The sequence below is a fragment of the Acromyrmex echinatior genome, chromosome 3 (genome assembly GCF_024713525.1).
Source record: "Acromyrmex echinatior isolate Ae372 chromosome 3, ASM2471352v2, whole genome shotgun sequence".
NCBI classification, from domain to species: Eukaryota; Metazoa; Arthropoda; class Insecta; order Hymenoptera; family Formicidae; genus Acromyrmex; species Acromyrmex echinatior.
The window spans coordinates 22,134,510-22,147,418 of record NC_141854.1 but is presented as its reverse complement, the minus strand read 5'-3'; the positions used below and the strand labels follow the sequence as shown (position 1 = coordinate 22,147,418).

Below are 12,909 nucleotides of genomic sequence, written 5' to 3'. Positions count from 1 at the left end.
TATATATTATTTAACCAGGAATAATATATATGTTGTATGAAATAATAGATAAGAGGATAAATGCTTACGAGCAGGTTCCGGAAAGCAATTAGCAAACGCATCCCCGGTGTAACCTTTCGGGCAGAGACAGACGGCCATGTGATTAACTACGAGGCATTGGGCACCGATACCACACGAGCCAAGGCACGGGTCTCTGCATTTTTGTCTCAAGCAGGCTTGATTATTGTTGCACTCAGAATCAACGGTACATTCTGGCCGACAATTCGGAGGGCTACCAATGTAATTTTCCATACACGTGCACGTTGGCACGCCCGCGTAGCCGCTATCGCGACAAGTGGCAAATGGACCACAGGGGGATGGAACGCACGGATTTTCTGGCGTTTGAGGGATATCTTTGTCTATAACTATAAACGAATAATTTTTTTAATATCATACAAAATGTTTATGTACTTAAAAAACATACGCTTTCTTAATTTAAATCAAATTTTATATAATACATATATGCAATGACGCTTTAAACAAGTATCTTTCAGCGTACTTACACGTTTGGAAACATGTTACAAAGGGATCACCGGTAAAACCTTGATTACAACTGCAAATTGGACTATGATTAATCACTTCACATCTTGCATTGATGCCACAAATTCCGGGGCATGGATCAACGCATTTACGATTTTTGCAAGCACGATTTACGGGGCAATCGGAACTGACAGTACACTCCGCACGACAGTTCGGTGGAGTTCCAATAAATGTGGGTAAGCAAGAGCATACCGCTTGACCATTTAATTCACGGCACTGACTATTAAGTCCACAAGGAGAAGGGCTGCATGGATTAAGTTCTAATGCTAAAAAAAGAAGATTATAAGTTAAATTTTGTAGAATTCATGGTCGAAATAAGTGTAACATTCGCACAAAATTGTAAAAAATTATTGATTTGTGACTTGTACTGACAATGAATTGTTATAAAATTCTACAAATGTTACTACATTATAATTTTAAGTAACTTAAAAGTTTTGAAAATATTCCGATAAATCGAAAATTAATTATTAGATTAGATTAAACTGCATCTCATAAGAACTTGAAACACTTACACGTATCTTGTACAATTCTGTTACAAGAGACGAACGGGTTGCCACTGTATCCAGATTGACATGTGCACAACGGCGCGTGATTCACTACTTGGCAAATCGCATTATATCCGCAAAAACCTGGACAAGGATTCTGACACTTCGATCCGACACACGCTCGATCTGCGGTGCAATCGGAGTTTATCGTACACTCGGGTCGACAACCTTCGTATGGATTGCCTGTATAATCTGATAGACACATGCAAGAACCAACACCATTCGATTCGCGGCACATCGCATTAAAACCGCACGGTGACGGGATACAGGGTGTTGGTTTTACAGCATTTATAACGTCGCCTACGAAAAATATCAAGTTTGTTTTTAAGGCAATATCAATAGCTCTAGTAAATTATCAATGAGCATCCCAGAGAATCACCGAATGTATTTTCGATTGCAGATACTAAAATAATTTAATAAAATAATTGTCATAATAGCGAAGCATTGAGTTTGAATCATAAGTATTAAAACTATAATAAATTACAATAATAAATAAATTATATATGTATATATAATAATGGGAATAAAATAATATATACACGTATAAATATTAGTTGTAGTAAAAAGAAATCCATTATTTTTCCAATAGATGGCTTTAGTAATCTGTATCTCGTCTACGCGTGATAGATTACTAAAGCCATCTATTGGAAAATAATGGATTTCTTTTTACTACACCTAATAATAACAAAACAATAATACTCTTATATTTTATTTTTTACTTAAATTAAACTTGATTCTTAATTCAATCTTGATAAAAATTTAATTTAATCGCCATTTAATGTCAAAAATTAAAAATTTGCCATAATATCGACAATCAGAAATACATTCTGCGATTCTAAATATTTTAGACAATACATAATTACTGCACTTACTTTGCTTGGGATTACATAGTACAAACGGATCTCCTTCAAATCCGATAAGGCAAACACACATAGGTGTATGACTTATTACTCGGCAATCAGAATTAATACCGCAGGAGCCCGGACATGGATCGCGACACTTTTGATTGATGCACGCTAACTGTGTAGAACATTCACTATTGCTAACGCATTCGGGTCTACAATTTGGTGGATCGCCAATAAACTCTGGCAAGCAAGAGCAGGAGTATGCGTTGTTTACAACTTCGCATTTACTATTAAGTCCACATGGAGATGGAACGCAGGGATTAATGGGCGTTGGAGATTCTATTGCTGTTAGGAAAAATAAAAAATATAATGTTTTCTTAACGATAAATACCTCCAATACTAATCAACTGTTGCTTTTAAATTACTCACGTCTTGGAATACACTGAGTGAAGGGATCTCCGGTTAACTCAGAGGAACAAGAACAAATCGGATTGTGGTTAACTACAGTACATTGAGCTCTGATGCCGCACGTTCCAGGGCAAGGATCTATACATTTTTGATTATTGCAAGCCCTGTTAGCGAGGCAGTCAGAACTAATAATGCATTCCGCTCGGCAATTAGGTGGTGCATCCAAGTATCCAGGGAGACACGAACAGACAGCTTGTTCCTTTATCTTTCGACACTGACTATTCGGTCCACAAGGTGATGGATTACATGGATCTTTTGGTATCGTGTCTGTTTAAATGTTAAAAAAAAGAATATAATTATAGCAAAGAATTACAATATCAATAATTTATGACACAATCTGAAAGTAATCGAATGAGTACCAGCTATTGGGGAGCACTGTACAAACGCGTTGCCAGACATCCTCTGTGCACAAGTGCAAACTGGTATGTGATTTATGACAGAACACAAGGCATTGACACCGCAAATTCCAAGACCACACGGATCTTGACATTTGTTCTTAATGCAAGCCCGGTGTCTTGGGCAGTCTGAATTTAGAATACATTCTGGATGGCATCCAAAGTTTGGATTTCCTTGATATTCGGGAAGGCAACTGCATATACCGTTAAAGCATTGTGTATTTGCGCCACAATTTAAGCACGGATCTGTCGGTTTGAGTGTTGTATCTGAAGAATGAATTTTAACACTTAGTTTGCGATAAAGCTTATTGTGAGTTTGAGATATTTTTCCATACTCTAAATATCATAAAGAAATATTCTCAGGCTTGTCTATTACTATGAATGATATTATAAATTTTCTTCTGATTGTCTTACCTTCTTCGGGAATTAGTTTACACATTACAAATGGATCTCCAGTGAATCCATTGGAACAAGAACATGTGGGTGTGTGACGAATGACGTTACAAATTGCTCCTACTCCACAAACTCCATCGCAAGGATTTCGACATTTTCTCTGTATACACGCTTGATTAGTCGGGCATTCTGGATTAACTGAACATTCGGGTCTGCAATTGGGTGGTGTTCCTACATATGTTGACAAACAAGCACAAGATGCTTGACCGTTAATGTCACGGCATTCTGAATAAGGTCCGCAAGGTGAAGGTGCGCAAGGATTCACAAGTGGACGAGGTTCTTCATCTTTAGCTATGGGCATACAAATATATCTGTTATATATATTTTTTTTTCCTTAAATATCTTTGATAATGTATTTCAATTTTTCTAATTATCAAAACAATAGAAAAATAAAAGAGACATTTCATCTAATATGAGAAAAAGTTACTTAAAAAATTTATTTTATTTTAAAAAAATATGCAAAGCAAAAAGAATTTTTTCTCAAAAGAATATATATTAAGAATTTAAGAAAATATGTCTTCGATTTTTTAATGATTGACTTATATCACTTTATAATTTCGAATTTATGAGATGTTCTATTTTCAATGATTCTTACGTGGCATTTCAAAGCAGGCAACGAATGGATCACCAGTAAAACTAGGTGGGCACGAGCAAATGGGATTATGATTAATCGTTTCGCATCTTGCGTTGGAACCGCACAATGTACGACAAGGGTCGTTACATTTATATGAGATACATGCTAGATTGAAAGCGCATTCAGCACTAACAGTGCACTCAGCGCGACAATTTGGTGGGCTAGCTACCCATTGGAAATCAGGTAAACAAGTACAGACGCTCGTATTATCCACAACGCGACACAAGCTGTTAGGTCCACATGGTGACGGTTCACAAGGATTACTGACAGCATTTTCTCCTTCTAAAAATTGCATTGTTTCATAAATTAACACATTTCATTATGAACCGAATTGCAACTAACGATAAGTGTATTCAGATACAATGTAATCATACCTATTTCTATCGGAGTACAATATGAAAAGGCATCGCCGGTATATTTAGGATAACAATTGCATACTGGCAAATGGTTAACAACCTGGCATAACGCATTGCGCCCGCATGATCCCGGGCATGGATCTCTACATTTCATATTTACACAAGCTAAGTTGGCAGGGCAATCCGAATTTAAGACACATTCCGGCCTACATCCTTCGTACGGATTGCCGGTGTAATTCGGCAAGCACGTACACGAACCGGCACCGTTGAATTCCTTGCACATCGCATTAGAACCGCAAGGGGAAGGATTACAAGGATCAATTGGTGCAGGCGGCAATGGTGTGGCTAAAAAGTATTAGTTTAAGCATAGAATTTATAAAAATTCATATAATTTATAAAAAATATTATATAAATTTTTATAAATTTTTATATTTTTTATAATTATATATTTTTAAAATATTATATTAGGTGTTGGAATTAATTCGTAGCGTTTTACAAGTGATGGGAAGTACTCTCATTAATGTATTTTTTAATGCTCATGTGAAATAAATAACATTCTTTCATTAAAAAACGCTACGAATTAATTCCAACACCTAATATAATATATTGGGTCATTTAAAAAGTATCTGCGGTTTTTTCATTCAAAAATTGAACAAAAAACCGCGGATACTTTTTAAATGACCTAATATATATTTATATTGTATAATATAAATTTATGTAATTTGTATAATTAACAAGAGAATAAAAAAAAAGATATGAATGTTTCTGTATAAAACGGATATCAAAATCATACTGATTTTTGATATTCTATAATTGCGATATTTCATTTTAATAAAATTTATTTGTGATAATATGTAATGCTATAATTCTGGTGCAAGATTTTCTGTGTTTTAAACATGTAGCAAATTATCAAAATCATATCAGTTTTTCCCAAATGATACTTACGTTCTCTTAAGATGCATTGAGTAAATGGATCACCGGTATAACCATTTATACAAGAACACATCGGGGTGTGACTGACAACGTGACAATTAGCGTTCGCACCGCAGGAACTAATGCATGGGTCCTGACATTTCTTATTAATACAAGCTAAATGATTAGAACATTCGCTGTTACTGACGCACTCCGCTCTGCAATTTGGCGGACTGTCAATGAAATCGGGCAAACACGTGCATACAGATTCATCGCCGCGTGGTTGGCATTGTGAATTGGGACCGCAAGGGTTTGGTTTGCATGGTGTGACGGGTAATACAGGTATTTGAGCTAAAAGGACAAAGTTCGATGCATAAAAAAAAGGACAAGAATTTTCTCGAAATGAATTTTTCGCAATGATCATAAACATCGACATAACAAGCAGTACTTACGTGGTGGTAAATAGCATCTAACAAAAGGATCACCCGTTTGAGGGGGTGGACAAATGCAAATCGGATTATGATTCACTACTTGACAGGATGCGCCTAATCCACAACTTCCAGGACAAGGATTCGTACATTTCTGATTGCTACAAGCTTCATTCTGGGGGCAATCCGTGCTGACTATGCATTCGGGTCTGCAAGTCGGAGGACTACCTAAATATCCTCTTATACAGGAGCAGACCGCCTGATTATTTATAACACGGCATTCACTATTCGGTCCACAGGGTGAAGGGGTGCATGGATTAGCGAGTGATATGTCTAGTATACAAAAATAATAGATATTTAATCCCCAAGAATAATTTACGAAAAAATATTACTTCACATAATTTTATAGTATCGAAAATAAAGGTAATCCTTATCGTAAATATTGGGAAGCTTATATATACCTTGTAGAGGTGTACATTGGCTAAATGCATTGCCAGTCATATTTCCAGGGCAACTGCACATGGGAATGTGACCGATCACGGTGCATAACGCGTTAACAGCGCAAGCTCCAGGGCATGGATCCAGACATTTGTTATGTATACACGCTCTATCGCGGGGACAATCCGCATTTAGGACGCATTCCGGTCGACAACCTACATTCGGATCTCCTCGGAATTCCGGTAGACAAGTACAGATACCGTCAAAACATTGCGCGTTAGGACCACAGGGTGACGGAATGCAGGCATCTTCGATCGGGGATGGAGTCGCTGCAAAATATAATCGATATAGGGATTAACGAGCTCGAACCACGCTATGATTCATGTTAAGATTTCAAGTTAGATACTGAATGGCTCGTATCGCTTACTTATTGCTGGCAATATCTCGCAAAGAACAAACGTATTTCCAGTGTATCCCTCGGGACATCTGCATGTGGGAATATGGTTAATAACCGAACACAGAGCATTGGTGCCACACGATCCGGGACATGGATCCACACATTTCATATTGATACAGGCCTTATCACTCGGACATTCCGAGTGTATGATACATTCAGGTCTACAATTAGGTGGTTGACCAATATAATTTTCCAAGCAGGTACACGCAGGAGAATCACCGATATTTCTGCATTGGGAGAAACTACCACATGGGGATGGCACACAAGGGTCTTTCTGTACTAGCGGTGGTGTTATAGCTGGAAAACGTTTGGAGTTATGATTGTGGGGTGACGAGTATGTGATATATAGCAGTATATGTTGAGAGATTATATTAATATAATCTTCATGAATTTGATGGTCTTACGTGGAATTAAAGAGCATATGGTGAATGGATCTCCGCTGTAACCGGACATACAACTACAAATGGGGCTATGATTAACAACCACACAATTAGTATTGAGTCCACATGGGCTTGGACAGGGGTTCACGCATTTGTAGTCCTTGCACACTAATTGTGGGGAACATTCTGAGCTAGCAACACATTCAGGTCTACATGCAGGTGGAGTTCCAACGTATGTCGGAAGGCATGAACAGACAGCCTGTCTGGATACTTCTTTGCATTTGCTGTTGGGTCCACAGGGTGATGGGGCGCAAACATTCTCATCGGAGATTATTTCTAGGAAAATTTAATATATTAGTAAAATTATGTAGATAAAAACATCCATAAAATTTCTAAAATTTAATTATTTCTAAATGTAATTAATTTTTAATTACGTTTTAAAACTGTACATAAAAATATAAAATATAAAAAATTAATTTTTTTCTTTGAAAAATATAAAAATTTTAAATATTGATTAAAACAGTTTAAAAAAGATTTTAAATCTTTTGCTTCAAATTTTCTTTTTAATAAAGTTAAAAATTTTAAAAATACGAAAAGATGTTAACTACATATGGAACATCTCATTTAAATTTCAATAATTATGTAATAAAACGCATATAAAAACCAAAAAAATTAATATACAATATTTTTTGGATTCAACATTTTGTACGATATTTCTATCATAAAAAAATTGTCGCAAAATAAAATTAGACTATTATGATTAAAAACACTTACTGTCTACAGAACAAGAAATGAAAGGATCTCCGGTATATCCAGGAAGACATGTGCATATCGGTTGATGATTAACGACCGAGCACTCGGCGTTTCGACCGCACATACCGGCGCAAGGATTGGCGCACTTGTTTCTTACGCACATTAAATTGGATGCACAATCAGGATTAATAATGCATTCGGGTCGACACGCTAAGTACGGATTACCGACATAGCTAGAGATACACTGACATATTGCGACACTATCTCGCTCTCTACATATCGCATTCGCACCACATTCAAAGTTTACGCAAGGCGACGATACTGGTTCCAGTTCTATTGGGCGTGCTAAAACAACATAAAGGACAAATAGATTAAGCAACGTCGCACAAAAGTAAGGTCAGTTAATTTTGAAGCTTTATAGAAAAGGTTTTATCCCTTACGTATCGCAGAGCAACGCGTGTACGGATCACCGGTGAGACCGTAAGAACAGACACAATGGGGTACGTGTTGTATCACATGACATTCCGCATTTTCTCCGCATAAACCTGGGCAGGGATCCCTGCATTTTTGTCGCACACAACTTTGATGGCTGGGGCACTCAGGATTTGAAATACATTCAGGTCGACAATACGGGGGAGAGCCTTTATATTCAGGTAGACACGAGCAGGATGGCAAATCGTTAACGACCTGGCACTGAGCGTACGGACCACAGGGTGAAGGCTGACAAGGGTTTATTACTACAGGTGCTATTGGTTCTAAATGGAATAACAATGTTTCGATCTTAATTTGATGGCCGAAGTTTACGAATCTAAAGCTTACATACTTTGAATCAAGATTTCCTTACTCATAATATCGCATCTGATAAATGGATCGCCTGTGTAGCGCTCGGGGCACGAGCAAACAGGGTTGTGATTGACGACTACGCATCTTGCTTGGATGCCGCATGTACCGGGGCAAGGATTTTTGCATTTTTGATTAGCGCAAGCTTCGTTCGGCCGACAGTCAGAACTAAGGGTACATTCGGGTCGACAGAGAGGCGGTGCACCAAGAAACTCTGGTGCACAAGTACACACAGCTTGTTCATTTAATTCTCTACATATGCTGTTTGGACCACAAGGATTCGGGCTGCATGGTCTTGTCACGGAAGGGACTGCATATAATAGGGTAGATAAACTAATTAGCATATTTTCAAACACGTGAATCAGATTTCTCGCTTCTGATATCATACCTCTTATTACATCACAAGAAATGAATGCGTTTCCAGAAGTACCAGGGGGACAACTGCACATCGGTGTGTGATTTATCACATTGCACAAACTGTTTTGTCCACACGTACCTGGACAAGGATCGACACATCTGTTTCGTATGCATGCCTTGTCGGTTGAACAATCTGTACTAAGTACGCATTCTGGTCGACAGCCAACGTATGGATCACCAAAATATTCAGGTAAACAAATACAAATGCCATTGTTGCATTGAGCATTTGGTCCACAAGGTGATTTATTGCATGGATCAATTGGCTGTGTTGGCTCGTTGTCTATATATTATTACAATTATCAAATGAAGTAAATACATTGGAAAATATATAATTGCAAAAATGAAGAAAATTTTGATATAAACTTACAGATCGGTATAGGCTGACAACCAATAAATGGATCACCAGTATAACTTTCTATACATCTGCAGATTGGAATATGGTTATGAACAGTACAATCGGCATTCAGACCACAAGAACCTGGACAGGGATCTTGGCATCTCTCACGAATACAAGCTTGATTGCTCGGACAATCGGCAGGAATAACGCATTCGGGACGACAATTTGGTGGTGTACCAATGTAATTAATCATACAAGAACAGGATGGATAACCGTTGACGTTGCGACATTGCGAATTAGATCCGCATGGTGAGGGTATGCAAGGGTCTGAGGGCAGGCTTGGTAAGTAACTCGGAGTAGCTAAAATTTATAATAAAATCTCAACAGATATTATAAAAAATGCTTTTAAAATAAAATTTAATTAATGTAACTATTTTTTAATTAAAAATATAAAATATTCTGTGTAAAATTTTTTTTACATTTTTAAGAATATAACTTCACTATTTCATGTAACAAAAGTTTCAAATAAAAACAAAGGAAGATTTTAATTCAAATACAATTATTTCTAAAAAAATAAACTATTAACATTTTTTAAATATAAAAAATTGACTGTAGAGTAAAAGTTATAATGTATATAAGATTTGTTCCGCTTACGTGGTACAAGTAGACAGCGTATGAATGGATCACCACTGAATCCGGGTTTGCACATGCATATTGGACTATGGTTTACGACTCTACACGTCGTGCCTTGACCACAAGAGTTAGGACAAGGATCAACACACTTATTATTTTCGCAAGCTCGATTTGTCGCACAATCTGTGCTAACTGTGCATTCGGGTCTACAACCGGGTGGTGCGCCGATATAAGTCGGTAAACAAGAGCAAACAGCTTGGCCATTGCTTTCTCTACATTGACTATATGGTCCGCAAGGGGATGGTTGACAGAGATTAACATTATCTGCTATAATCGCTGCAAGAAAGTCAGGTATTTAAAATCACATAATTGTCTATAAAATAAATGCGCACGAGATTTTTAAGCGAGTTCTTACGGGCTTCAACAATAAGGTTGCAGAATATGAATGGATTTCCCGTGTACCGCTCGAAGCAAGTACAAGTTGGTGCATGATTAATCACGTAGCATTGCGCGTTTTGGCCGCATGTTCCTGGACATGGATCTTTACATTTTAAACCAATACATGCTTGATTGGACGGACAGTCGGAATTGAGTGTACACTCAGGTCTGCATCCTTCATAAGGATTGCCAATATAATCGGTCGAGCACGAGCAAGAACCAGCATTTTGCTGAACTCTGCATACTGCATTTGCACCACACGGAGATGGGGTGCATGGCGTGGATATACTAGGCTGTATGTCGACTAAAATAAGAATAAAAAAGTAATTTGATTATCTATTCTTAAACGAAAACGTACTTGATAAATTGTAAGCTCATAATAATATAATATTAATTTCGTTATTAATTCTTTCACATATAAAAAGTTTGTGGAATAATAGAAATCGAATAAAAGTTGAAATAAAGCTGACTTCTAAACTATTCTAAACTAAAATATTTGAATTATTCTTTAAAATTCTCTTACATTGTTGGGGAGAACATTGCGTAAACGGATCGCCAGTGTAACCGGGAGTGCATGCGCACATCGGTGTGTGACTAACAACATTACAAACGGCATTGATGCCGCATGCATTGATGCACGGATCGCGACATTTTTGGTTGATACAAGCCATTTTGTTCGAGCATTCGCTATTGCTGATACACTCAGACCGACAGTTCGGGGGTGATCCAATAAATTCTTGCAAGCATGAGCAAGAGGGTTGATCATTAATCACTTGGCATTGTGCATTTGGTCCACACGGTGATGGTTGACAAGGATTAAGCACAGGTAACGGTTCCTCAGCTTTAAAAATAATACCGATTAATATTAACTGAGGCACTATATTGAAATTTATTTATGCTATGCGCATATTCGAAGTAATAAAATAAAATAAATCACGGAAATTAGTTTGTAAAATGTTATTTTAGAAAGAATAAGAAAAAAATTTTCTTACGAAGGGGGAAACAATTAATAAACGGATCTCCGGTCATTCCAGAACGGCAGACGCAAATAGGGTTATGATTAATGACGTTGCAGACTGTGTTGCGACCGCAACTTCCCGGACAAGGGTCCTGACATTTTTGATTGGTGCATGCTTCATTCTTCGAGCAATCTGAGCTAATTACACATTCGGGCCTGCAAGTCGGAGGTGCACCGACAAATCCACTTATGCAACTACATACAGCCTGCATATTATTTTTTCGGCATTGACTATTCGGACCACACGGAGATGGATTACATGGGTTGCTAATAGGTGGTGCTATAAGAAGAAAAAATTTTAATTATAGAATAAAGATTTGATGTACTAAGAATATACGAATATTATTTAATATTAAACAAGATCATTTAATATTGTATTTTGATATATCAGTTGTTACGGTTAAGATTTCCAAAGAATACCTGGCACGGGAGAACATAGGACGAAAGCATTTCCATCCATTCCCGAGGGACAAGTACACATAGGAACATGATTGTACACATTGCACATAGCATTTTGGCCGCAAACACCTGGACAAGGATCCACGCATTTATTTCGCACACATGCTCGCGTATTCGGACAATCGTTATTCAATACGCATTCTGGTCGACAACCACTATAAGGATCCCCAAAATATTCTGCTATACAAACGCAAATTCCTCCATTACATTGCGTATTGGGTCCGCAAGGCGAAGGTGTGCATGGGTCCGGTTTGGAAGGGGCAACAATGACTGCAATAATTCCGCGTAAGAAGAAGATCAAGTATATTATAATAAGAGCAACAAAAAATTATTATTATATATTTCTGATGGGGAATCTTACGTGGTTTTACGGAACATCCAATAAAAGGGTCGCCAGTGTAATCAGGCAAACACGAACAAATTGGTACGTGATTTATGACACTACATTCGGCCATGATGCCGCATGAGCCTGGACAGGGATCTTTACATCTTTGCTGCATGCAAGCCATATTAGCTGGACACTCTGCATTAATTGTGCATTCTGGTTTACAATTTGGCGGACTACCTCTGTATGTTGGTAAACAAGAACATGATGGCACTCCTCCTATATCACGACATTCGGAAAACATGCCACAAGGTGATGGTATGCACGGATCTCTTGTAACATCACTTACAACAGGCGGACTCACTGCAACGAATTATGAACACTTTGAGAGTTATACAATTGTTATAAAATCTAATTGATTGCATATAACATTTCCATTTCTACACAACTTTTAAATTAATCAACAGTGAAAGACTTATTATTTCTCATTATGCCAGAAATTAGACTTTCTAAATGTTATCAACGTAAGTATTATTTATCGATTCAAAGAAAATTAATTAAGACAGAGTTATACGGATCTCGGAATAATTTTCAGTATTTTGGAAATAAATATTTGATATCTGAGTATATTTATTTGGGTGTATATGTATATAAGATATCCCATTTTAACTTTCGAAATATTTAAAAAAATATAAGATATGAAAAAATGCTTCAAATAAATATTGTATGGATCTGGTACAATAATAATAAAATATAAAAATAATAATAAAATCGAATTTTTAAAAGATATTCATACAAC

The 12,909-nt window shown here is 37.0% G+C and overlaps 1 protein-coding gene across 1 annotated transcript in view; it reads right to left on the bottom strand.

Annotated features, from left to right (window-relative positions):
• The window catches only part of dpy (fibrillin-like protein dumpy), a 105,649-nt gene that overhangs the window by 18,820 nt on the left and 73,920 nt on the right, over positions 1-12,909 (bottom strand). The window contains exons 73-97 of the mRNA XM_087404432.1: positions 12,147-12,473; positions 11,747-12,055; positions 11,301-11,606; positions 10,832-11,149; positions 10,286-10,612; positions 9,892-10,206; positions 9,268-9,597; positions 8,872-9,180; positions 8,488-8,793; positions 8,084-8,398; positions 7,665-7,988; positions 6,915-7,226; positions 6,481-6,807; positions 6,077-6,382; positions 5,640-5,948; positions 5,221-5,538; positions 4,294-4,620; positions 3,881-4,201; positions 3,247-3,576; positions 2,797-3,099; positions 2,399-2,704; positions 1,997-2,314; positions 1,092-1,424; positions 543-845; positions 69-404 (exon numbers count right to left, since the gene is read on the bottom strand). Of these exons, the coding sequence (XP_087260558.1) occupies positions 69-404; positions 543-845; positions 1,092-1,424; positions 1,997-2,314; positions 2,399-2,704; positions 2,797-3,099; positions 3,247-3,576; positions 3,881-4,201; positions 4,294-4,620; positions 5,221-5,538; positions 5,640-5,948; positions 6,077-6,382; positions 6,481-6,807; positions 6,915-7,226; positions 7,665-7,988; positions 8,084-8,398; positions 8,488-8,793; positions 8,872-9,180; positions 9,268-9,597; positions 9,892-10,206; positions 10,286-10,612; positions 10,832-11,149; positions 11,301-11,606; positions 11,747-12,055; positions 12,147-12,473 (7,935 nt within the window). The remainder of the gene's footprint in view (positions 1-68; positions 405-542; positions 846-1,091; positions 1,425-1,996; positions 2,315-2,398; positions 2,705-2,796; positions 3,100-3,246; positions 3,577-3,880; positions 4,202-4,293; positions 4,621-5,220; positions 5,539-5,639; positions 5,949-6,076; positions 6,383-6,480; positions 6,808-6,914; positions 7,227-7,664; positions 7,989-8,083; positions 8,399-8,487; positions 8,794-8,871; positions 9,181-9,267; positions 9,598-9,891; positions 10,207-10,285; positions 10,613-10,831; positions 11,150-11,300; positions 11,607-11,746; positions 12,056-12,146; positions 12,474-12,909) is intronic.